Genomic DNA, 27097 nt, shown 5'->3' on the forward strand with positions numbered 1-27097 from the left:
TAAATTCTTCTTACGTTTAATATTTCTTTTATTTTTTTATTCGTTTTCATTAAATACAACTTGACAGTTATTTGTTACGTCACAAAATGTGTTTAGCAGTGGCCGTTGTCAACGGTCGGGATCGTAACCCGCGGCTGCACAGTTGAGCAACTTGCGTCGGTGTCTTTCCGCGAGTTTCCGGGAAATAGAACCTGTAATTTCGATTTTTTGTATGAAATGGTGATGCATATGTCAGGCTCAAGAACGAGAACACTCATTGAGCGAAAAAAAATAAAACGTGTGTGTAGTTATGTACACGCGTTAGAAGTATACTTCTGTAGCGTAACAAGAAAAATATCTTTTCAAAAATTTTATCTTACGCCTTTGTTAGTGTCGTTTTATCTGCAAACGTAATTAGTGTTGCCCAAATTCAGTCTTGGTCTTGCAGTCTTGGTCTTGTTCTTGCGTTTTTGCAAGACCAAGACCAAGAACAAGACCGCGTATTTTTAGCAAGACCAAGACCAAGACTGACCGTGCAAGACTTGAGCAAGAACAAGACATAGCCTGCAAGACTCTTGCGTCTTGCAGCTAGGACTTAGCGCTATTTCACGGAGTAGTTAGGTGTGACAGTTCGGTGTATAGGTAGGTAGGTACGCTTAGGAATTCTATGAGACGCAAAAAACTATATCAAAGAATATGAAAAACTGGACCTATGCGCATTACGACTAATACCATAAACATAGCGAATAAAAAAATATCTATTAAAATCAAACTGAGTGCATGCATAGTTATGTTTTAACCATCGGCACTTTGATAATGCGGCATCAAAGGTTTTGTACTTACTTCTCAAAGAAATTTGCCGCTTTTCGGAAGTACATGGTTATGATACACGCGCCGGCGGCTTCTTTTGAAATCTAAAACAATCGTTGCCGCCGCGCCGAAATCATAACATTTGACACTATTCATGCAAAATAATTTCGAATTTTAAGAGTACCTACAGGTGTTCCAAAGAATAAATAAGTTTCAGAGTGCTTAGAATGAAAATGAATACATTATACTGATCACGCAAGTAGTATTATGATTAGGATAGGTAGTAGATGTCATAATAATTCATTCTAGTAAGTAATTATAATATTGATTACTTATATGGTTTTAAACTAATTACTTAGGTACTATTATTGTACATTTAGTCATTATATTTCTTAAGTTTTTACAAGAAAAAATAGCAAAAAAGTGTTCGAATATCTCTGAGAGAGATGATGAGAGTAAGTATTTACTAGCTGTGCCCGCGACTTCGTCCACGAGGAATAGTAACTTTGGAGGTATAGTGACGTTCAGGATTTATTTATTTATTTTAAAACTTCTGTCATCAAACATACAAACGAACTCTTCAGCTTTATAATATTAGTATAGATGCACGCCAAAACATTCACTTATATGTAAAGAATAGTGATTGGCACTAATTCTTTACATATATTTTATTCACGGGTCGCGTCTGTACAAGTAGGTAATATTTAGTGTGTGTTTGTACGCCGCACGCGGCATCGTTCGATTTGCGGCGGCATCCTTTTCATAGAGCCGGCACGTGGCGAGGCGGCGCGGTAAAAAGCAAGGAAACGTACTATAAATGAAGGAATTATTTTAATTCCAGTCATTTCCAATTGAGCTGTGCTTCGATTCTAACTTAATAATTGTTTTTACTAATTCTCGTTGTTTTCTAAAAACGTATCACGTGTACAATTTAATATGAGTGACGAAGATTCAAATTATTCTAGTCCGAGTAACGAGAGTTTGAGTCACAGATCTAAAAGACCCAAAAGCAAATTTGAGGAGTTTTTCGAAATAATTCATGCATCCCAAACTGCCTTGTGTAAATTGTGCCAACATAAAAAGATTGAAATAAAAATGAAAAACAGAAACACTTCAGGCTTAAGGAAACATCTAATGTCTTTCCACAAAAAGGAATCAGAAATATTTCTTCCTGTTAAACCAAAATTAAGTGGAGATATCACAAGCTTTTTAGTAACCGCTGGAAGAAGTGGACAGGTAAGAATATTTTTTTAACAGTTAAAAGAATTTTAACTCCGCGTAGCTATTCATGCGATACTTTCAAAAACGCCATTAACTTACGTTAGTATTTTTGAGTTAGTGGTGTTTTCATCTAGGGGTGCGACATATTAAGTATGTAATTATCGTCTTAAATATTTTTTATAAACACCCATATTTTCATTTAATCGGCCAGTAACAACTAAGTACTTTATTTTGGTAAATTACAGTACAGTGCAACCTTAATATAACAAATATCAATTTAACGATTTTCTCGATTTAACAACAACAAACCTCCTCCTCTTATACGCTCAAACCTAGTATGTTTTAAATAATAACACAAGATTTATTGTTTTGTTTCAGTCGGAAAACAGCAGTGACAACATCACGACAGCTACAGTTGATTGGGTGGTGAAAAAATATCTTCCCTTCTCATTTTTCGATGACGAAGCTACACAAGTATATTTTCGACGTATTTGCCCTAATATGGTGTTTCCTAAAAGGTCTACACTTAGAAGGAAAGTCAAAGAGCGATTTGAAGAGCTCCAATTGAATCTCAAGGAACGACTTCAACCATTATCATCTAAAATGTCGTTTACCATTGATGGGTGGACGTCAATTGCTGGTAGGAGTTACTACGGGGTTACTATTCATTATATAGACAACGAATGGAAGTATCGATCTGTAGTTCTTGATTTTATACCATCACGCGGTCGACATACTGGGGAAGATATTGCAACGATTTTCCATGAATGTTTATTGGAATATGGCATAATTGATAAAATACAAGGTATCACGGTCGACAACGCAACTGCAAATACCAAATTTATGTATGAACTGGGCAAACAGCTGCCGCCACACTTTGATTCAGACAATCAACATTTCCGGTGCTTTGCTCACATTTTAAACCTTGGTGTACAAGATTTATTAAAGACCTTAGCATTACACTGTGAGTCTGACACTAACGCGCAAGATCAGCAGTACGAAGACTATGCAGACGAAACTGAGGATGAGGAAGATGAAGAATCTGCACCAAATATTGCTGACTCGCGTACATCTGTAACAAAGTTACGCAGTATTTCCAGTAAAATAAAAAGAAGTGAGATAGTGAAGAAGAAGTTTCAGTCTGCTTGTGAAGCAGCTGGCGTGCCATCAAATCTAAATGCCATTCTTGACTGTCCAACGAGATGGAATTCCACACATGATATGATTGGATTTGGTTTAAAAGTGAGAGCGGGCATTGACATATTGTGCAGTTCTGTCACCGAATTAAATGATTTTCAAATCACAGCTAATGAATGGCAGGTACTCGAAAAATTACATAAATTTCTAATAAACTTTAAACTTTTAAGTACAAAACTTGGTGGAGACAAATATGTTACGTTACCGCTAGTCATTGTATCATTTAATCTCTTGCTAGATAAAATTGAATCCATGGTAAAACAGTTAGATGAGAAACCTAATCGATCTGAAGTGGATGAAAGGCTCATTCTAGCTTTCCAAGCAGCTCGAGACAAAATACTTAAACATTACAAGAAGAGCAACTGGATTTATTGTACTTCTTTAATTTTAGACCCAAGGCATAAGGCTCAGACTTTTGACCTGACAATGTGGGGGAAGCAACTTAAAACAGAAAGTCTGCGCAAGTTCAATGAACTTTATGAAGAATATAAAAGTCTACACTCACTGAACAAATCTCTGGAATTACCAGAAAAAGACAATAAAGTATGTGATGAAGATGAAGACGTAATAGACTTTGATAAACTCTATGAATGTCCCTCGACGTCATCTGGATCTTGTCTTCAAGGCTTAGTGATAGACGAGTTGGAGGAGTACCTGAGAAAACCAAGAACTGCCAGCTCGGAAGACATTTTAGATTGGTGGAGGACGCATGAGACAGAGTATCCGATTTTATCGAAAATGACCCGTGATTTTCTCTCAATACCTGCAACTTCAGTACCTGCTGAGAGGTTATTTTCTAAAGCATCATTAGTAATTAGAAAACATAGAAATAGGTTAAGTGATGAGTCAGCCAGATGGTTACTTTGTATTAATTCTTGGTCAAAAGAATTGATATAAAGTATCATAACCTAATGATAAAGCTGTTGATTTGTGTTGTATTTTATTTTTTATTCAAATAAATGATAAATCGTAAAACTCTTTTATTAAATTTCTTATAAGTTGAGGGTTCAATCTCTTTCTAGACAGATAAGTATTGTTCTTTAAAATACAGTCAAGTTATTGTAATTAATTTGTTTTTTTACATGTTTTAGCAAATGTAAGCTTATAAATCATAAATGTTTATTAAGAAACAGTTACTTCCATGGAAAACGACATATAGGTCAGTTGATTTTTCGAATTTCTTATCAAATCTTCAGTTATTTATTAATCTGCTTGATCTTTACTATGGCTATGTTAATTCAAGCTCACAATGTTCCAATTCTAATACGTTTTTCTAAGATTTAAAGTAAACTTTAATAAATAGTAATAGACTAATAGGTAATTGCAAGACTTGCAAGACTCTTGCTGCAAGACCAAGACCAAGACCAAGACTGGGAGCGCAAGACCAAAACCAAGACCAAGACCAGGTGTATTGGCGCAAGACCAAGACCAAGACTGGCTAAGTCTCGTCTTGTTCTTGCATTTGGGCAACACTAAACGTAATTAAAAGAAAAAAGGTATTTAATACATTGAAAGTTTTACTAGAGATTTTTGTACAAATAAATCACCCGGAATGAGCCCGCAGACTTTGAAAATTAAAAGTGTACACTGTCAAACCTTATTGCTAACTTTAGGCTGCCGGTTTTTTGTGGAGTTGTGCGCGCGCATCGTAAAAAGTGAGCTGGCGGACGATGTATTCCCCTCTCACTTGGTTTTGCACCTACCTTCATACTCTTAAAATTGTGTAACCATGTGCATTCCATCCATGTGCGCATTTCGTTACATCGTATAATTTCACTCCGATGATTTTTTCCTAACGTCGCTAAAGAAGTATAACGACACGACACGACGACATTAAGCGCGTTGCAGGTAGCCGCTGGATCCAGGCGACACAAAACCGTGGAGTTTGGAACTCTCCACAAAAGACCTATGTCCAGCAGTGGACGTCTATCGGTTGATATGATGATGATGATAAAGCGTTTTTGTTTTTTGACCTTATAGGAACATATCTAAGTCTATGGATTCATATATCATCATCCTTGCTGTTAGTATCCCACAGCTGGGCAGAGGGCTTTTCTCTGGAGGGTTTTAGAGCCAATCACACTACTCCGTTAGTGATACATACTCACTTTGTGAACAAAAACAGCCCCATAGTGAAGGCGGAGAAAAGCAGGAAGGAGTAGGGGCCGATGACGTTACGCATGGTGGGGAAGCCCATGCCCACCAGGAAGTTGCCCCCCCAGTTGGCGAGCGAGCCCCACGCCATGCCCGCGGGCCGCGGCGCCACCTCGAACATCTCTGACCAACACAAAACAATCTTATTAAATGATTTCAAGGAATCTACTTTTAAGAAACCTCATTAGGAATAGAAATAACCTTGTACCCCACGTTTTAATACTAAAAATGCCAATAACGGCAATTTTATAGGATTTCTACTTAATTGTGTGTAATGACTCTAGTGTTCTGAAATTTCACTTAGTTACTTTCTTTATTTTTCAACTTTCTTTATTGCTACACAAGAGTGACATTAAATAGCTATAAAACAAGATTCCGCATGAGCTATCAATTAAAATCAAATACAAGAAAAGGTTTTTTTTAATCTACCTAAGATAAAAAAACCGAGTTATCCGTCTAAGATTAAGTTGAAGGAAAGTGAGAATTATCTTCTTTCAGGAGTTATATTCCAGAGGAAAAAAAATCCATACTGTAGTGCTGTATTATAGGAAGCTTTTATAATAATAATAATAAATAAACTTCGACAATACACTCATCGCCATCTAACCCCAAAGTAAGCGTATACACAATACTTATAAAATACAGATAAACACCCGGACACTGAAAAACATTCATGTTCATCACACTAATATTTTCCAGTTGTGAGAATCGAACCCACGGCCTCGGACTCAGAAAGCAGGGTCTCTGCCCACTGCGCCAATCGGTCGTCAAAAAGCTTGGAGCTAGTGCCATCTATCGGTGCATATTAATAGCTCATGACTCATGACGTGTATAGATGCACAAACCAATTTTACTTGCAGTTCTTTGAATTCAAATTAAATACCTACCCGAAGCGATAAAAAATGGTATCGGGCCAAGTCCTAAACCGTAGACTAAAACGAAAGCCAAAAGAGCGCTCATGCTCACGTACGGCATCCACGACGCTGTGTCCTAGAACAAAATCGATGTTTTATTCAAAATATATTTTACTAATAATATGATCCGTTTCATTTTCGTGCGCTGTGTGATTGCCACATGTCATACATCATCTTGGATAATCATATTGTCAAACAAACAATCAAAATCAATCGTTATTTTAACTAACTAAAAATAACGATTGATTACTTACAAAAAATATAAATTTACAAATTCAAATTCTTTTTATCTTAATTTAAACAAATTATTTTATATAATAATTAAAAGAAATATCAAAATAAACAAAATCAAATTAATCAAAATATAATAAAAATGGCATTAATTTTACTGTATGGAATAATACATTTATAATCATGGAATGTCAATTAAAAAATAACATATAAATTAAATTAGTTCCTAAAGAAATTATATTTTATTATCCAAGAACTCTCTTACCGAGTAAAAGCATTTATCAACCAACCAGTCAAGTAATTTTGCAGTTAAAAGAAACTTTAATCGACATCGAAAATATTTTTTTTTGCAATTTTAGATGCATTCTAGGAGTGATTGTGTTCGTAAAAAAAGAGAGTGATAAATTATTAATTAAAAATAATTAAACTGGAAATGTCTACTTTATGTGTTTTATAGAAATCGTACTTCACGTTCTAGAGGTTGACTGTGCATTTTTTTTTCTATAGAGTATATTCACTGAACTTACACCCTTACAGCCAGAAATATTGTTAAAAATACCATGTTTTTTTACTGTGAAGAATTACGTAGATAATTGATAGTTCTTACAACCTCGGTTAGATACAGTAGGTTAGGTAGGTGAGTTACATAGCTATTGTAATAAAGTGTGTGTGTTTTTTTTTAATAAATTGATATGAAAATCTGATGTATCGATATATTTATATATTTAACTCCTACGCTAACGAGGGTGTACGGGTAAATAGTACGAATACCTCTCGCATGATGCATCCACCGGCGAATAGCTCGAAGTTTTCTAGCCTATTTAAAGGGATATAAAATTTACTAACTAAAATGTAATAAACCCCTGTCTTTTAATACAGTGCATTATTCTACAAGACAAGCCCTCCCATTTATTACTTATGTGTTGAGAGAATTGTGATTTTTTTTTTATGTAATCCATCTTTTTTGAACCACCTTTGACCAATTTTCATCAAACGTAGCTAAGAACACTCCCGACTTATACACCTTTAAAAAAAAATATATTTATTTTATTTATTTATACACTTTATTTGTACACCACAAATAGGAAAAAAAAACAATGGACACAACAAAAATAAACTTAAAAAGTAGGATACAACAATACAGGGCTTTATCGCTTAGTAGCGATCTCTTCCAGGCAACCTTAGGATTAGGAAAACCAAGGGAAACCGATTGGTGGGATGTATTATTATTATATACATACATACGAACAATTACACACCAATACTTATCAAGAGTACACACATAAAATACTAATAATAATAAATATAAAAATTAAAATGGCTCCATCAGTTCCGATCATACGATGCCACAAACACCACGCGAGCGCGCGCGTCGGATTTACAGACAAAGTTCGGTATAGTAGAAACGATTTATATTGATTATTTTGTATAGAAAAGGAAAAATAACCTACAATGAACAGTAAAGCGGCAGCCAGCGTCGCCAGCAGCAGAGAGGCCGCCAGCACGGAGGCCAGCAGCAGCGGGCGGCGGCCGGCGCGCGGCAGTAGCCGCAGCATGAGCGCCGCCGTGCACACGTTGATGGCGCCCGAGCCGATGGTGGCGTACTGCGCCCGCTGCGCCGACAGCCCCGCCTGCCGGAAGATCGTCTGCGAGTAGTAGAACACCTGCAAGACGAAAACCTATATGAAAATAACAGACACTTTTATTACGGTTTTTCAAATTCAAAATTTCTTTATTCATGTAGGCCTATCACAGGCACTTATGAAGCGTTCATACATATATGTTTACATAATTGCAAGGGTATGGTGATAACTTCGTACGCCAACTTAAACCTAAAGCTACGAGGGTTCCAAACGCGCCCTGGTCTAAGAAGAGCCCACAACAAACTTAGCCGGGTAAAATATCCCGTGGCAACCTTTTGTTTTCCCGGGATAAAAAGTAACCTATGTTACTCTCCGTTTTTTCAACTAACTAACGAATTTTGGCAATGTATTAACTGGGCCCCAAATTATAAATTACACCATACAGATTCTCCTGCTTTTCGCGGAGTATTATTTACGCGATTAAGCATAATTTCCAAAAAAATATTTCAGAGTTTTATAGCCCATTTATCGAGGAAGGCTATATAGGCTATATATCGTGACGCTTAGACCAATAGGAACATAGCACCGATGAAGAATGTTTCAAATCGGTGTTTTTTTTTCTTTTTAGAGATTCCGCTGCGTGCGCTGCGTAAACGGTTAAAGTTTCAATAAAAGTCATGTACGACAAAGTGGTTCCCCTTCAAAAGTTCTAAACAATGCGCGAAATATTTTACTTTGACTTTTGACTTTAATACAAATTACAAAAGCAGGGATAAGTTGTATGAGCTATATGATGAAAAACAATACAATCAGACTCCAACTTTCCTTGAATATGTAAAAAGTTACTCCAAAACATTTAAAAATGTTTGTAGACAAGCTAAGTCGCTATACATTAAAGATCGGATAGTAAAATCTGAAAACAAAATACAAACAACCTGGAAAATTGTTAATAATGAATCTGGGAAAACTAAATCTCGAGACGGAAATTTTGAATTAATTATTAATAATAATATGGTAACTACTTATGCAGAAGTTGCAAGTACTTTTGAAAACTTTTTTCAGAATGTTCCTATTTTGTTAACAGATTCACTAAATTCCTCACCTACTGCAGCTCAGAATTTATTAAGAGGCAACATTAATGAGTGCAAAGTTTTATTTCATTTCAAACATATAGATGCATCGGATATCATTAAAAACTTCAAGTTGTTTAAATTAAAGAAAACAGGTGATATATGGGGAATGTCGGTAAAGGTAATATCTCATATTATTGACGTCATTGCTCCTCTTTTAGCCATAATTTTTAATGAATGTGTTGATTTAGGTACTTTCCCGAACCTAATGAAACATAGTAAACTCATTCCTCTATTTAAATCTGGTAATAAAAATGATATAAACAATTACAGACCTATCTCAATCTTACCAGCTCTTAGTAAGATATTTGAAAAAAATATATTAAATCAACTTTTATATCATTTTAATGTATATAACTTACTACACCCTGAGCAGTATGGCTTTACTAAAGGTCGTAGCACAACGGACGCAGGTGCTAAACTTATAAAACATGTTTATGATGCCTGGGAATGTTCACAGAACGCCATGGGTGTTTTTTGTGATCTATCTAAAGCTTTCGATTGTGTTGATCATAAAACCTTGCTTCTTAAGCTAAGCCACTATGGTATCCAAAACGTTGCACTAAATTTGGTTGCCTCTTATCTCAGCAATAGAACCCAAAGAGTTTGCATAAATGATGCAAAGTCTCAGGGTTCAAATACCTCAATGGGTGTCCCACAAGGCTCGATTTTGGGTCCTTTTCTATTTTTAGTGTATATAAATGATCTACCGTACCATGTCAGTGGAACATGCGACATTGTATTGTTTGCAGATGATACATCTCTAATTTTTAAGACTGATAGGAGTAAAGATAACTCTGACGAAGTAAACCGTGTTATGTCGCATGTGTCGCACTGGTTTACAGTTAACAACTTACTTTTAAATGCAAAAAAAACAAAGTGTGTCGAATTTATCTTACCAAATGTAAAGAAAATTGATAAAAATATAATGATAAATGGTGAATCACTAAGAATAGAGACTTCCACAGTTTTTCTGGGCGTGACCTTGGATAATAAGCTACAGTGGGGTGCCCATATAGATTCACTAGCGGGAAAACTAAGCTCGGCTGCCTACGCAGTCAGAAAAATTAGACAGATTACTGACGTTGAAATAGCTAGGCTAGTTTATTTTGCGTACTTTCATAGTGTTATGTCCTATGGAATCTTGTTATGGGGTAAAGCAGCTGATATCGAAACTATATTTATATTGCAGAAAAGAGCTGTACGGTCAATATATAAACTTAAATCACGCGAATCCCTCCGTGAGAAGTTTAAAGAAATAGGCATACTTACTGTAGCTTCACAATATATTTATAACAATAGAGTATTTGTAAGACAACATATTAGTATTTATAAACAAAAAGTGGACATAAACAGTCGACTTACAAGAAATGGTCATAAATTAGTGTCATCTGCATATCGTCTGCGTAAGGTACAGGGATCATTTGTGGGATTGAGTATACGCTTTTATAATATGATTCCTAAGGTGATTTTGGACCTGCCAATGCACAAGTTTAAAGAATTTGTTAAAACACACTTATTACAGCGAGGTTACTATACAATTGATGAATTTTTTAATGACAAGGTTGCTTGGAAGCTTCCGGCTCCGCTTTCAGCTCACACAAGATAGAAAAATGAATGTTAAAATGCAAAATGTAAATTGTTGATGTTGGAAAAGAGCAACTGCTGAGTTTCTTGCCGGCTTCTTCTCGGTAGAATCTGCCTTCCGAACCGGTGGTAGAATCACTACAAACAGACAGACTTGACGTTTCAAAAGTGCTTATATTAGGCCTACTTGAAATAAATAAATTTTGAATTTTGAATTTTTTGAATTTTGAATAAATTTCTAGTAGCTGTAGGTATTACCGCAGTGATCCCGCTAGTCTGTTGTCCGGCTTGCATGGAACACGATAGGAGTAAAGGCAGACGCAGCTTCGGTTCCCGGAGGACCTTCATCATACTCCAATGTTCAGCACTTGTCTCACTTCGAGCTTCTTTTCGTAATAATTCTAATTCCGACGTTAGTGCGCTGGGTGATACGCCTCTAAGTCGACTTAATTCTGAAAAACGCAAATCTAAAATATAAAAGTTTTATATTTGACGGTGACTGGTGGGCTGCGACCCTGTTTTCTGAGTCCAAGGCCGTGGGTTCGATTCCCACAACTGGAAAATGTTTGTGTGATAAACATGATTGTTTTTCAGTGTCCGGGTGTTTATCTGTTTTATGAGTAAGTATTGATGTATATTATATTCTTGAAAATATTCAACAGCTATCTTAGTACCCATAACACAAGCTACGCTTACTTTGGGGCTAAGTCGTAGTATTTTTATTTATTTATAATTATTCCAATTTTTATTTTTTTTTCAAATCTCCAATCAGCCCTTGACTGTCATCTCACCTGGTTAGTGATGATGCAGACTAAGATGGTAATAGTGACTGTTAGGTTTACGGTTAAATTTATTTCTGCAGTTTTTAATAGTAACTACTGCAGATACATTCAAAGATTCTCTTCCTCTCCAATTTATGAATGAATGAATACACTTTTATTGTACACCACATAAAAATACAGGAAAAATGATAAAATAACTACACGATGTATACAATTAGGCGAATTTATTATTAGGTCCGTCCCGAAAAGCGGGTCCATTAATCTGCTGAATCTGCTCAAGCGCAAAGCGTCGTTTGAAACTCGCGGCTCATGGTCTTCAGACACGACAAAATTGTATCAATATAGTGTCCCGTAAATATCTGGTAACCCAAGAGCTGGCGCTTATTTAGCCCAACGGCTAAGTCTAGCAAATCATTTTGGGTGCCATGCCCATAAGTAAACAGTTAGACGGCTTATATTTATGAAAATATTAATATTAGTTTGTAATAATTTTTTTTTTTTTGCCATATTATTATCAGTGGCGAGCATAGAGGGTATGCAAAAACTTAAGGATAGGCATTGTAAGAGTAAGTAATAGAGAAATTTACAGCGGTGCTACCCTACAGGTTAAATTACACGAACTGACAAACCAAATAAAGATCCTTAGGGGGGTTCGCCAAGGCGACACAATTTCACCAAAGCTATTCTCTGCAGCGCTGGAAAATATCTTTCGCCTTTTAGAATGGTCTTCGAAAGGCATTAACGTCAATGGCAAAATACTGTCTCATCTGATGTTCACTGATGACATTGTCCTTACAGCAGAAAGCTTAAAACACCTACAGGCGATGATGGAAGAGCTACATACAGTGTGCACAGCCGTAGGACTTAAAATGAACATCAACAAAACGAAAGTAACGTGTCGGGATAACATTGCCCATATTACTGTCCACGGCTGCCAGGTAAAGTGTGTTTCCGAATATGTCTACCTCGGACAAACAATAACCTTAAGCAAGGAGGGACAGGAAAAAGAGATTAGCCGACGCATCCAACTCGGGTGGGTAGCCTTTAGGAAACTCTCAGACGCCCTTAAAGGAGACATTCCTTTATGTTTAAAGCGCAAAGTGTTCGACCAATGTGTCCTACCCACTATGACATATGGAGCAGAGACATGAACCCTTACAAAGAAGGCGGTGCACCGGCTCAAAGTGGCTCAGCGGGCAATGGAAAGAGCGATGTTAGGTTTGTCTCTATTAGATAAAATTCCAAACGTAGAGATCAGAAACCGAACTGGAATCACTGACATCGTTCAAAGAGCAGCGGCCCCGAAATGGAACTGGGCGGGTCACATATGTCGAAGGGAGGACGGGCGATGGAACCGAGTGATTCTGGATTGGCAACCGCGCACTGGTCGCAGAAGCATTGGCCGACCGCCAGCTCGATGGAGAGATGATATTGTAAAGGCAGTAGGGAAGAACTGGATGCAGCTAACCAGCAATAGACCGAGATGGCGTGCGAATGAAGAGGCCTTAGTCCAGCAGTGGACTGAGATAGGCTGATGATGATGATGATGGTGATTGTAAGAGTTATAAAAAGCCCACCCTTAAGTATTTATAACTCGTACTGGGGATTTTCTTCATTCTATATCATCTGCATACCCTGTGCATACTCTCTATGCACGCCACTGATTATTATTCATCATCATCAATAGGGGCCCTCTTCATAATGAACTTCGGAAGCCCGCCGGTGGATAATAGTACGATGAAGTGCCATCTTCTTACTATTTTTCATTTATTTATTAATTTATTAGTAATCCAACAGCGTTACAAATTATTTTGGTTAAGGGTTCATCTTATTACTATAATAAGGCCAAATCTAGATTACAAATCTAAACTGTGACAATTAAGCATTCGGTGCAAGTACAACATATACAAAACAATCAGTTACGATATTCACAACGGCATGAGTGAGTGTGAGTGGGTGTGCATGTGTGTATAAATGTGTAAATGAATGTGCTTGGGTGCGTGTGTGAGTCTTCATTATGTAGAAGTGCAATCTTAGATGAATGATTTCGCGTCATTTATTATCTCTCGCGATGCAGTTTAGTCATTTCATTCTTTAATTGTGTTTTCGATAAATGGAATATATCAAGTTTTGAATAAAATTAATAATATATATTTATAATTAATAAATAAAAATACTTATTACTAGTAGTAAGATCTTACCACTAATGGCAGCTGCTTCGTTTCTTTGAATCACGAAGAGGTACTTTGGGCTTTCGGGCAGTATACACAGCACCGGTAAGCTTACTATGACAAGCAACGCATATCCCGATAGGAGGTAGGGCCAGTCGTCAACTCCACCTGCAAAACATCATTTACAGTTGATACGCAAAAAAGAATAGTCGTCACGAAAGTAATGTGCCAAGTCCTTTCCAAACCATTGACGGTCGATTGGCGCAGTTTGCAGCGACCCTGCTTTCTGAGTCCAAGGCCGCGGGTTCGATTCCCACTACTGGAAAATGTTTGTGTGATGAGCATAAATGTTTTTCAGTGTCTGTGTGTTTATATGTATATTGCTATTTATTTATGTTTGTTATTCATAACAATATTCATCAGTCATGTTAGTACCCATACCACAAGCTACGCTTACTTTGGGGCTAGGTGGCGATGTGTGTATTGTCGTAGTATATTTATTTATTTAATCCATGAGCTTAATGACATCCTCCAACGCAGAGTTGAATAGCTTTGGAAAGATAACATCTTTCTGTCGCACTCCTCGCTGCAATTGTATCGGACTAGCAGTCTTTAGGTTTTCGAAGAAACACTTCAACACTTGGATGTACCGGTAGTCAATTCGGCATCTTAGCAGTGACCCTAATACAGCTCAGGTTTCCACCGAATCAAAGGCTTTACTATGAAATCCACAATGAAATTTCGAGAAATGGCATTCTTCCAATCGTTTCTAGTTCTGCCATTTGTTTACAATTTCCGAGTAAAGAATATTCTAGGTCTCCGAAGCGATATACATAGCGGATGTTCGATGCGACCGAGTCTCCGATAATTTGCCCTAAAAGCAAACTAGGAATAGTTACACCGTCACAAGGTTACCTTGTATAAAACGTGCATACGTCCCATTCATCACATCGCCAGCGTCGAATTCGCCCATCGCCCTCACAGCTCTTACAAGAGCTTTCAAGTCCTGCAGAACAAGTTTATGCGCATGAAACCAGACAGTCCGTGGTTCGTGCGCAACGTAGATCTCCACCGAGACCTCGATCTTCCCACCATAGCCCAAAACCTACTTTGAAAACGCAGTCCGACACCCTAACTCGCTAGTGGTCGAGGCGTACACTTATACCCCCGTCCCCGACGAAATATGGTGACCTCAGCTACCATTCTTGATTACGATTGTCCTGCGATTGGAAGTGTGTTCTAAAACTTTGTTCTGCATAGGAGGTTCCCAATTAACGAACGCTTGCACGTAACAATACTTTCCAAATGACCTTGCTTATAGTTCTTGGTAACTTACCCAATATGAAATCGAGTCCCATTAGTTGACCGACAAGCACTCCAAAATTGATGCCCATGGGACATACCACGCCCATGGCGCCCGTCAACGCTGCTGGCGACAGTTCAGCCACATACATCGGCACTATACTGGTCGTTAACCCTGGAAAAAAGGTTTTAGGGATAGATACTTTTAAAATAGCCAGTCCACTTTCCTATCAACGAGTTTACTTATAATAAAGCTTATTTTAAGTGTTTATTCTTTCGTGTATCAAGTGGTTATACTTAATCATATTTTAGTAGGTGTTTATAGTATGTTATAGTAGGTATTTCATTACTTATTCATTTTGGGGGGTCAATGGCAACATGGAATTTGCAGCTCGGGATTCGGCGTATATACCTACATGTATATTGAATGGCGTCGATGTGGAATCAAGAAATATTAACGAGTATTTATTGACCTTGATATATAAATGTATATAATATAGTACGACAACACACAAATCGCCATCTAGTCCCAAAGTAAGCGTAGCTAAGATAACTGATGAATAATTTTTATGGATTAGAAATAAAAAAAAGAATTCAATTACCTAACTAACTAACCAAGTAACGGTCTCAGTTGTCGCATCTAGTTGTGGATGAATCCATGTTACCTATGCAGTGACATAGCCGCGACTCGCGGTGCTTAAAAACTAGGTACCCACTTACAATTTACAATTTATTTATTGTGCGCTCGAAGATGCAATTGTATATAATTACCCTCTTTTTGTAAATTAGCCTGTAAGTTCCATTTAAGTGGAAACTCCTTTATGGAATAATAAACAACTTAAACCAGAAACCCCTCGCCTATATCGTCGGCATGCGAGGAACACGCCATTTAATGTGAAGTGTAAAGTTTCTAAACAAGCATATAAAATAAACATTTTTTTCTACTATATTTTTTTGCATGCTGCATGTTATTTAAATCGTTTTGTTTATCCAAAATAAAATATACTTGTCGTAGTATTATGTTTTTGTATTAAAAATAATTATGTAGGGGAGAGCACTGATATCTATAGTACAAGTTTTTACTCAGTTTAGGTATCAGTGAATCTGATAGCTAAAATAAGAGTCATTACATTTATTAAACAATAAGGTTTATTACTTAAGTAATAATCAACCTCAATCATACACACGCACGCACGCAAGCTCGTTCACACACATACACATACATACATACACGCACACACACACAGCAACGCACGTACACATAACATAATCGCACTCACACTGCATGTTTTACTCGCATGTCAGAAATAAAAAAAAATGTATTAGGTATATAAATAAATTGAAATAAAAATGTGTTAATGTGTTGTGTAATGGAAGAGCGAGATCTTCTGGTACAGGTTTTAAACATAAATGAAGTTCTCCCTTATCTGCTATTGTTTTATGTGAACAAATAAATTTCATGTTTTTTTTTTATCAATCAACCAAACATAGTACTATGCTATGATTTCTGTCACTATTTAATAATCGTGTAAATAAATTATTTTTATTATTATTATTCGAGATTTACTCTCACGCCCGTGTACAAAATAAATACATAAAATGAGGCAAAACAACATTAATATACTTACTTAGATACATAGAGATTAATACATTTAAATATACGTTACATAAATACATATTTGCACCGGGCGGAGGAATACACCCCGGCAGAGGAGACCAGACGGCCGGGGGTCAGGGCGACAGGACAGGCTTAGGAATCGGCGGACTATCCTAAGCAGAGTCCAGCAACACCACTTTCTGTATATTATTATTATTATTTTAATTATATAGCTTGATTTTATCTACTGCTAAGCTCGTTCCGTAAATGACTTTCGCTATAACTAAAGTTATAGAAATCTCTTACCTCCTGACAAGCCGACAAGCAATCTACCAATGATCAGCATTTCCACGGAGTTTGCGGCCCGGCAAAACAGGAATAGTGTAGCGCCGGCGATGGACAGCACGTTTGTTAATATCGCCGCCTTTTTCCTGTGCGAGAAGGGAATATAAACACGTACTTTGATACTTTCGCAAGGAGAAGAAGAAGAAACACTTTATTGCACGTAAACACACAGGAAAAGAAACAAACAGTAAATAATTTAGCATGCAAAGGCGGCCTTATTGCTGTAAGCAATCTCTAACAGACAACCTTTGTAGAAAGGACTTACAACAAGAGTGTACGGGATAGTGAGAGTGTTTTAATATAGACATAAATACCAAAAGTTTATATTGTATACCAATACATATGTAATTTAAATAAACAGTTGGAAAATCCAAAAGTGCACGCCTCAAAATACTGAAGCCTATAAAAAAAACAACTCGATAAGTGAGGTATTTCGCTCGTTATCGTGACCACGTGACTATTTTTTAATTAGTTTAAACAATAAAAAGAGATTTAAAAATAACATGAGTGTTAAAAATAGTATTTTTTCTCAACATTTGTCTATTTATATTCACTTATAAAAGCAATAAAAGAATATTAAATATACATATATATATGAATATATAACATACATAATAACTAAAGTAGATTTAAATACATAATTATAAACAGTAATAAAGCAACAACTTCATATGCCATCACACAAAGAGGTAGTAGTCCTTTAGACGACTCTTAAATATAGGAAGGAAATTACTTCCACGGAATCAATTGAGGATTGATTTGAAATGTTATACAACGTTGCATTTCTTTAGTGAACTGTTGTAGCCTTGGTAAACATTTCGGCCTGCTATCCGAGTAGACCAAGTACGCAACTTTGAGATATGTGCGTTTTAAATTAAACCATTAAACATCTCATGCTTGACGGTGAAGGTAATCTTCTATCTATCTATCTATCTCTATATATATATATATATATAAAAGAGAAAGTGTGTGGGTATGTTCCGTATAGGCTCCGAAACGGCTGGACCGATTTCAATAAAACTTTCAGGGAATCTCCGGATTGACCTGGCGAGTAATCCTGTAAAGATTGTTGACGATCGGAGAACTCCTATTTTTGAATTGTCAAACTGTCAAATACAGCTTTTATTTACTATGATGATATTCTATTGTCGGGTGTACATGGGTGTAGATAATGATCTTCACCCGCTCGAGAAGAGAATAGAAGAGAATGAATACGTAGAGAAATAAATGATTTAAATGAGGATTAAATTAAAAATTTAATGATGTAAGTTTATTGTTTAAATAAAATATAGCAAAATCTAGCCCGGCGAAGCGGGCTGGGTACGCTAGTAAAACATAAAGGTAAAACTTAGAAGACCTTCTCCATAAAATTATTTTAGGCGTACGAAGTCTAGCGATTCGTATTTGACGGGAACGGAGTGGAATTACCTGCCAAACTTGTCAGCGATAACTGAACCGATTATGGATCCGGTACATCCACCGATTGTGAACATAGACACTATAGACGCCCAAAGCACGTTCATCCACGTGTTGCTCAGTGCGATGTCGTAGCGGGACACGAAACTTTCGTTGCAGAATTGTTTTATGAGCTGGAATAAAAAAGCGCAACTTTAAATTTTATCCACTTCATTAGGAGTAACGGAATAGCGCCTGGTACCTACTGTGCTCAAAACACTGATAACGCCACGCGTACGTCTCACTTTACATTTTTAATGTTGCTAGCTCACAAACTATCTTATTTCCCATTTTATGGTAAACGTTGAGATCATCCCTATCCCTATCAATATCCCTACTTACTTTACTAATATTATAAATGTCAATGTAAGTTTGTTTGTTACGCTTTTACGCAAAAACTACTTTACCGATCCTCATGAAACTTTGTACACATATTCTTGGAAGTGTTAGAAGTAATAAAAGATACTTTGTATCCCGACAACAGCAAACCCCTCATTTAAAGCCTTAAAGGTATTGTTATTAGCGATACTGAATACTTTAATTTTTTTAGAACTACAACTAAATTGAACGCCACATCAAAAACAAAATCAAAGGCCGACGAAGTCGCTTGCAACGGCTAGTATAAAATAATTTCTTTGAACTGCTGAATTATATGAAGTGGTTAGTCACGTTTGTTCGAGAAATAACTCTATAATGACACGGTTTCTTATGTTCTTAATGCAGTGGGTTTGATGTATCTATCATATCCCTAACAGGTTAACCCGCTAGTAACTTAGACCATGCGTCACAGATTGCAGTCAAGGGCTAACATGTAGTAGTGTAAAATGTAGAACTCACCTTTATGTTACCTTCCTCTCTCATAGAGTTGAGAGGAAAAGGTAAATCTAAGCTTCCTCGCTTCTCCAATTGAGGTGAGGCTTATGGTCAGTGGCGTGCATAGAGGCCATCCATGTACAGGATATACAGATGATATAAAATGTAGAAAATCTCCAGTACGAGTTATAAAAAGCCTACCCTTAAGTATTTATAACTGGTACTGGAGATTTTCTTCATTTTATATCATCTGCATACTCTCTATGCATGCCACTGCTTATGGTATACATATAAAGATGTCTTTCGGTATTCTACAAGATATAATTCGGAGAGTGTGCTCAGGAACTATTCTATATGGTTACATGTTCACGTTTCTACCGTAGTGAATAGGCAATATAATATCTCCTAGGCAAGTTCGCTCCATCCTAAGCCGCATCATAACCTATTATCGGCCTATAGACTATAGATAAAAAAAAATTGGTTGTCTGTAAAGTCGGTTTATTGGCGATCGTTGAACGTGACAACGTCATAAGAAAATAGTGATGGAATAGTTCTAGCATTTTTCAAAAGAAAATTTTAATTTTATTGTTTGATAGGTATTTTGTATGGATATAGAGAATAAGGTTAATGGAAATCACAACTGAATTGATCAAGTTACATTTATTTGTACGCATAAATACAATTATGTCAATTTTGTTTTTTGCTATAAACAATTGACACATTACATTCACTTTTCACTGCACTTCTTATTTACGAAAACATGTAAATGTATTATTGTATAGCAGCTGTCCACGCGGACGCATCGCTCACTCAAGTTCCTACTTGAGGGACAGATGTCGAACGCTGCCGAACGCGTTCCGCGCTCTCCCTTGCACTTTAAGCCTTAAATGGAACGCCTCAGAGCGAGGTAACGCCGCATGAGTAAGGTTTTTCATATATGACGTTGTCACGTCAAAAAATAAAAAATAAAAAAATATATAGGCCGCTAACTTACATCAGCGGGGGTGTTAACAACTCCAATATTGAATCCGACTGGCAGCGATGAACCCAACGAGGTGACGACGCCTGCTAACACCAAGTAGAACGACCAACCAGCTTTATAGTCCTGAGTTTCGGTCAAATGGTGTTTTTCTGGGGCTACCTAAATAACCGGCCAAATATTGGATAGATATATAGAAAACGTTACTTTGCGGAATTCCATGATATATTCTAGAAAATAGCAGAAAAGCTGCATTATCAATACTCCGCGAGAAGCAGGAGAATCTGTATTGTGTAATTTATAATTTCCTCAATCTTTATGTTGACTTTACAATGGAATAAGTGTTAAGATCTTAACAATTATTCACTGTAAAATTAACATCTCTTGAGGATACTCCGGTTTCGGAGCGAAACGTTCGTAGGTACTTATACATTGCTAAAGATCTTTTTTGTGTTTATTGATTTATTTATTATTTATTAAGAGCACTAACAACATGCATATCACACGATTTTAAACATAGCACACACACAAATACATGGACTGGTATGCAAGTCAATTACAAGTGCAAATAGCATCGACAAAGCGTCATGTAAACTTAATTTGACAAAAAATTTAACAAACAATTTAACCCACCAATAGTGGGTGAGTCATGGAAGATATCGATGCCAGGTATATTTTTAGATAACTCGTTGATGAGTTTAAGGTTGAAGAAATTATAAATTACACCATACAGTCTACAGATTCTCCTGCTTTTCGCGGAGTATAGCAAATTAAGCTTAATGTTAAATAAAATATTTTTTAAATTTATTTCCTTTACCTGGTTAAAATTTTAATTAAAATAGCTCTACATATGCAGAGCGTGCGAGCACAAACGTAACAAAAAGCAGCGCGTGTATTGGAGTGTTAATGTTCATGATCGGCCAATTGATAGACACAGACACTTAGGCCTTAAGGTCTCGTTCTTTATTTAAAAGGTAACGTAGAAGTAGTACTAGCGGTGATAGCATAGCCCAGTGCGGTCTAGTGGGTAGGACTTCATTTTCGAAAGGCCGAGTTCGAATCGTAGCTCGCACCTATAACTTTAGAAAAGGTATGTGCGTTTCATGCAATTAAAATATCACTTGCTTCAACGGTGAAGGAAAACATCGTGACGAAACCTGCATGCCTGAGAGCTCTTCACAATGTACTCAAAGGTGTGTGGAGTCCACATGTGTTTGACTATTTTAAAAATGGACTTTGACTTTGTCTACGGCCTTCACCCCTTCGCATTTTAGGGGGAGACCCATGCCATGTAGGGGGCTTGCAATGTGTTGATATAATGATGTAGTAGTACAGCTTTTGGACACAGGGCGGCACTTTTTAAGATTTGCATAACCTTCGAAGTGTTTCTCTGTTTATAAGCAACATGAGCCATTTGCTTTAGCCGTTAACTATAACAATAAACATTATCGAATAACATAATTCGGTTAAATAAATTAAATGTCTGAAAAATAATAAAATAAATAATAATCAGCTTTTGTAATTAATTTCGTCTGTAAACTACTTAATAGTTATCACTGAGTAAAATTTAAAAAAAACGGCTTAAGTAGTAAGGTATTCATAATGGCGCCAGACTGATAAAGTTAAAAGCGCCCTTTTAAGAAAATTCGTGAGTAAATATGCAAAAAGATTTAGTGTGTGATTTTTTTTCAGAAGTTTTAAAGGGAAAAAATACGCTATTTATCCCAGGATTAGAAAAGGCTCTCACGAGATTTGTAAATAACCGTTTTGAACGCGAATGAATAAATAGGGTAACAGCGAGTCAAAACATAAAAGTTAAAGGTAACTGACCTCAGAGTTCCGCTCTACAGCCATATTGCCTTCTTCCTAATAACTTATTATTACACGTGTAAGTTTCCCACCGTATCTAACTGATAAATGGAAATAGGACTTCACAATAATATAGCTCACATATAGGTAGGTTTATCCTCAGAGTAAAGAATGCGAGAGAGAACATATACCGCGTACGCAATATTTGCACGTTTTATGTTCAATGGGCTTACATTAGCGCATTGGGTAGGAGCGACATCACTTTCGGGGGGGCAGCGTTCGAATCCCAACTGTAACCTTTCTAAGCTATGTGCGCTTTAAGTAATAAAAATATCATTTGCTTCAACGGTGAATGTAATCATCGTGAATTAATGAGAAAACCTGCGAACGTGAGAGTTCTCTGAACTCTTCCCCTCGAAAGTGATGTATGCCCATTGAACATAAAACGTGCAAATATTGCGTATGCGGTAGATGTTCTCTCTAGCATTCTTTACTCTGAGGATAAACCTACCTATATGTGAGCTATGTTATTACGAAGTCCTATTACCAATGCTTAAATTAAAAACGCACATAACCCCGGAAAGATAGGTGCGTGCCGGGGAACGAACTCAGATCCCACGAAAGATACGCTGTAGGCCAAACCACTATGCTATCACCGCTTTCATCAATAATTACACGTACACTATATTTTATTTGTAGACTAGCTGACCTGCGCAACTTCGTCTGCATCATATAGGTTTTAATATCTTATAAAACCAAGAACCTAATTGCAGCGCCACCTACCGGGTCTAGTTTTATTTCCAAACTATAGAATACTCGGCCGGACGCCCCTGGGCATTTTTCTTTCTTTTAGCAATTTCTATACCCATCGTAACTTCTAAACGATCCAGTTTGAATAGTTTAAAGAGGAATTTGCAGGTACATAATGCATGATAGGAAGGATACAACAAAACAGACACACAGACGCACACAAACACACACACACACACACACATACGCGCGCGCACGCTGTTGCTTGTTTTTCCGGAATAAAAAGTAAAGAAGCATATGAGCAATTCCAGACTATATTATATGTCTCTGCCCAATTTCAGCCAAATCGGTACATTTTTTGTGGCGTTAAAGCGTAACAAACATCCATCCATCAATCTATATATATCCATCCTTACAAACTTTCGCATTTATAATATTAGTAGGATGGTACACATGATTTCAATAGTTGTCCCATATCTGTGAAGAGTTATGTCCTTTATCTTTGACAATGTTCATCAGATCTTCATTAAAATTAGACATGCTTGATAGTATACACTTTCAAAAGAATTAGTAGAATCGGTTCAAATTTAATGGAACTATGAAGTAAAATTGATAAAAAATTTCTTCCCATTTCCGGAAGGAAACTTATTGTTTATCGAGAAATTATCCTACATGTTGACCCGGAATATCAGCTACCACTATACCAAATTTTATTTAAATCCGTTCAGTAGTTTTCCGTGATGCCCAGACAGATAGACAGACAGACAGATAAGCATCTCGCTATCAAAATTTTGAAATATATTAACTGTACAGAAATCTTCCTGTTACAGTTTTATATAGATATATAGATTTCCTTTATTGACTTACATCTTAGCAATGTTTTATCAGTATGTATTGACTACATATTAGTTCAGAATTTATGAACTTGTAATCAATTATGTAAAACAATAGTATCATTAACTCTGTACATATTAATTTTACTACTGCTACTGTATATGGTGCTCATAAAATATACAAATTTAACTAAAATATATTTATTTTACTTCATATTTATCTTTAGCCTATTAACTTCCTACTGTTGAACATAGGCTTCTATAGGGATCTTATGAGGCTGTTAGAGCATATGCCCACCACGCTGCTTCAAAGCGAGATGGTGGACTTTAATGATTAACAAATTTTAGTGATAATTATCGATACCAATGGCTCAAGGCACGGGGGAAGACAACGCCTATTTCCTAATTCCGTGCCTATACTGACGATGACTTTGTAGTGGTTACCAGAGTTCCTGATTTCGATTCCCGGATTTCCAGAGGACAAAAAAAATTGTATTGGGGTTTTCTGTACAAAAATCTCAATACGAGCCTGGCGTTAAGAAATTTGCGTATCACTGCCATGCCTCGGAGAGTACGGTAGACCTAATTATCTATCCGTCCATAGAACAGAGGCGATAACCTTGTTCCTTTAACAACAAACTTCTAGGCACTCCTGTTCATAATCGCGCACACGTGAGTGTGGATATCATCTGTATATTCATGATACAGAACCCATTATAAAGCACGGGTCTCCTCAAAATGAGAAGGAACCGCCGTTATAGTATACCACGCTGGCAAAAAGCGTATTAGTAGATTTTACATGCCCTTGACTTGAGTTAATTATGAAAAACTCTTAGGCACGGTGAAGGAAAACATTGTGAGCAATCTTTCCTTACAATTTCTGTCGTTTATGAATAATTTTAATATGCATTTTAAATTTAAAGTGTAGGTAAAAACACTAATAAAAATTTCCTTACAATGTATTCCTTCACCGTTAAAGAAAGTGATATTTAATTAATTAAATTAAAAAAGCACAAACAACTTCGAAAAGTTAGTGATACGTGACGGGTTTCGAAGTCGGTCCCTTCGAGAGGAAAGCCGAAGCCTTACCCATTACGCTACCATCGCTCTTCATGGTGGATATGATTGAAACAAAAAAATTATCAATTATAGAAAAATATATTTATGACGTTCGAAATACTTATTATTCTAAAACATTTCATAAGATAAAGCTGAACACACATAAACCACTATTGTAAATTGGGCAGTCATTCTGTATGACAAAATAATATTATGACGTCAAATTTGCAAAATCGCTTGCGCCACCCAGGGTTATTTTATTTAATTCAGAGTTAGCTGCAAATTATTAACCCAATAATATTGGAAGGTTAAATCACTAACTCAGCAATAGTAATGGCAAAATTGATTATTAAGAGCAAATTGAAATATAGTTTCAAAAACCAACAATCTAAAGATTCTTTCGAAACGTGTCAAAACACAAAAGACATGAGACAGTAATACACAAAGAGTTGTAGAGTAAAAGTTCACTCATTACTATTTGGTCGATTTATATTACCAGCGTAAAATAAAGAAATTCCGGGTTTCCTAACTGTTTCTTTAATTTTTCGCAAAACAATATAGCATTAAAATTTTAACTATCTAACCCGGAGTTTTAAAGAACCGAGTGTTAAGAAACTTTAACCCAGCTTGGTGCAAGCGAGTCTTAGTACAATAACCGACAAATTTGACGTCATACAGTGAGTGAGTAACAATAGAATCAGTGGCGTGCACTGTGTTTCTTACCAGGGTATGCATACAGCAGGAAAATTGCATAAGACGGCAAAAATTCTTCTCTCATACGAATTATATATAAATTTTAAGGTAGGCAGTGCTTTTGTGAATGTATGAAGTGCACGCCACTGAATAGAATGTCACATAGAACCAGCGCCGCGTACTAGAGATTGTGATTAAATAAATTACTAATTTAACTTAAATTTAACGTGATGTACCATTTTTCTGTGACATGTTATTGTTTGTAACAAATATTAAAACAAGGCTAGTCGGGACGGGCTATAGACTTAAACGAACCGAACAGTTTTCCCTTCAGTTATCACCACTGGACGGAGTGCTCAGAAATGTGTTAGTGTTTTTTTATACCACTAAAACTTAGCCCTTGAATGCCATCTCACCTGCACAGCTAGCATGGGCAAAAGAAAATTATCTCCCGGGGAAAATTAAATGTTCTCCCACAGCTTTATAGCAGTTACATTAAACCCATACCTCTACCTCAAAGCGGTTTCTACACGACATCGTGCCGGAACGCTAAACCGCTTGGCGGCACGTCTTTTTGATAGGTTGGTAACTAGCCACGGCCGAACCCTCCAACTAACACTAATAAGACCACAGCGTCATAACTACGCCAGGGAGGTCGTCAAATCTATCTAAAGTCTATTTATTCTTAAATGTCTAATAATGTAAACAATACTTTCGTTACTTTTTATTGTATTTATGTTTTAATAGTAGACTGTTCAAAAAGGTGGCTAAAGCTATGTCTTACGTGGCGTGGCGTATGCGTGGTGGTGCGTCACCACGGCGTGTATCGCCATGCCAACAATCAGTTTTACCCTCGCCAATAGATGTCAAACATCGAAAAGTAATAACAAAATTGTTTACATTTAAAGACAAGTAAGAAAAAATGGAGTATCATTTAACTATAGCCAGATCAGTCTCAGTCGAGCACTGTCACGTCCAGTCACCGTGTAAATGCTCCCCAGTTTCGATGCGTCACAAGTGATTGGCAGTGGAAGTTGCCAACGGTCGGGATCGGAACCCGCGGCTGCACAGTTGAGTTACTTGTGATGGTGTCTTTCCGCGAGTTTCCGGAAAATAGAACCTGTAAAGAAACAGTTAATTATTGTCGACGCTAAATGAGTAAACAATATATTTTTTTAATTCAATTCTTTTATTTGCATAAAACATTGTAGGTATACATGTTTACTCCAAATCTATGCCATGCAATTCATTTATATAATAACTAAAATATCATCAAAATAATCAAAAATGTTAAAAAATAGTATACAAATTAAATTAATACCTAAAAAAAATCTATTTTACTATCCAAGAACTTAAACAAACTAGTATTAGCAATTTATCAACCAACCAGGCACATTATTTTGCCTTGAATTTCAAAAATGGTAAATCATTAATAGCTATAGGTAATTTGTTGTAAATCAAAATCATATTATGATACCAACTTTGTTATATTTTTATTACACCAAATAAACATACAGAAAATTTTTCTGTATGTTTATGTGGTGTACAATATTAGTGTATTCATTCGTTTTTTTATTAATTCGTCCATTCATTCATTCAATAATTTTTTGAAGAAACAAGATGATTGAAAGAGGGAAAACCATTGCTTATTAATTGAGCAAAACTCTGTAAGGCATGCAAGGAACAGGTCCTGCAAACTGCCG

The 27097-nt window shown here is 36.4% G+C and overlaps 2 protein-coding genes across 3 annotated transcripts in view; both read right to left on the minus strand.

Annotated features, from left to right (window-relative positions):
- Nucleotides 1–13: 13 nt before the first annotated feature.
- On the minus strand, nucleotides 14–22170 carry LOC120624361 (solute carrier family 2, facilitated glucose transporter member 1-like). The gene is made up of 11 exons (XM_039890851.1): nucleotides 22081–22170; nucleotides 20266–20412; nucleotides 18432–18592; nucleotides 16965–17089; nucleotides 15096–15236; nucleotides 13790–13927; nucleotides 11065–11258; nucleotides 7958–8170; nucleotides 6249–6351; nucleotides 5316–5484; nucleotides 14–191 (listed from the first exon to the last, which is right to left on the minus strand). The coding sequence occupies exons 1-11, from the start codon at nucleotides 22102–22104 to the stop codon at nucleotides 80–82; spliced, it is 1527 nt and encodes a 508-aa protein (XP_039746785.1). The 5' UTR covers nucleotides 22105–22170; the 3' UTR covers nucleotides 14–79.
- A 2613-nt stretch (nucleotides 22171–24783) lies between these two features.
- Nucleotides 24784–27097, minus strand: part of LOC120624458 (solute carrier family 2, facilitated glucose transporter member 1-like) — a 30871-nt gene continuing 28557 nt past the window's right edge. For both annotated transcript variants that reach the window (XM_039891020.1, XM_039891021.1), the window contains exon 11: nucleotides 24784–26514. In XM_039891020.1, the coding sequence (XP_039746954.1) occupies nucleotides 26406–26514 (109 nt within the window). In that variant the 3' untranslated portion in view covers nucleotides 24784–26405. The remainder of the gene's footprint in view (nucleotides 26515–27097) is intronic.

Source organism: Pararge aegeria, chromosome 6, assembly GCF_905163445.1.
Source record: "Pararge aegeria chromosome 6, ilParAegt1.1, whole genome shotgun sequence".
NCBI classification, from domain to species: Eukaryota; Metazoa; Arthropoda; class Insecta; order Lepidoptera; family Nymphalidae; genus Pararge; species Pararge aegeria.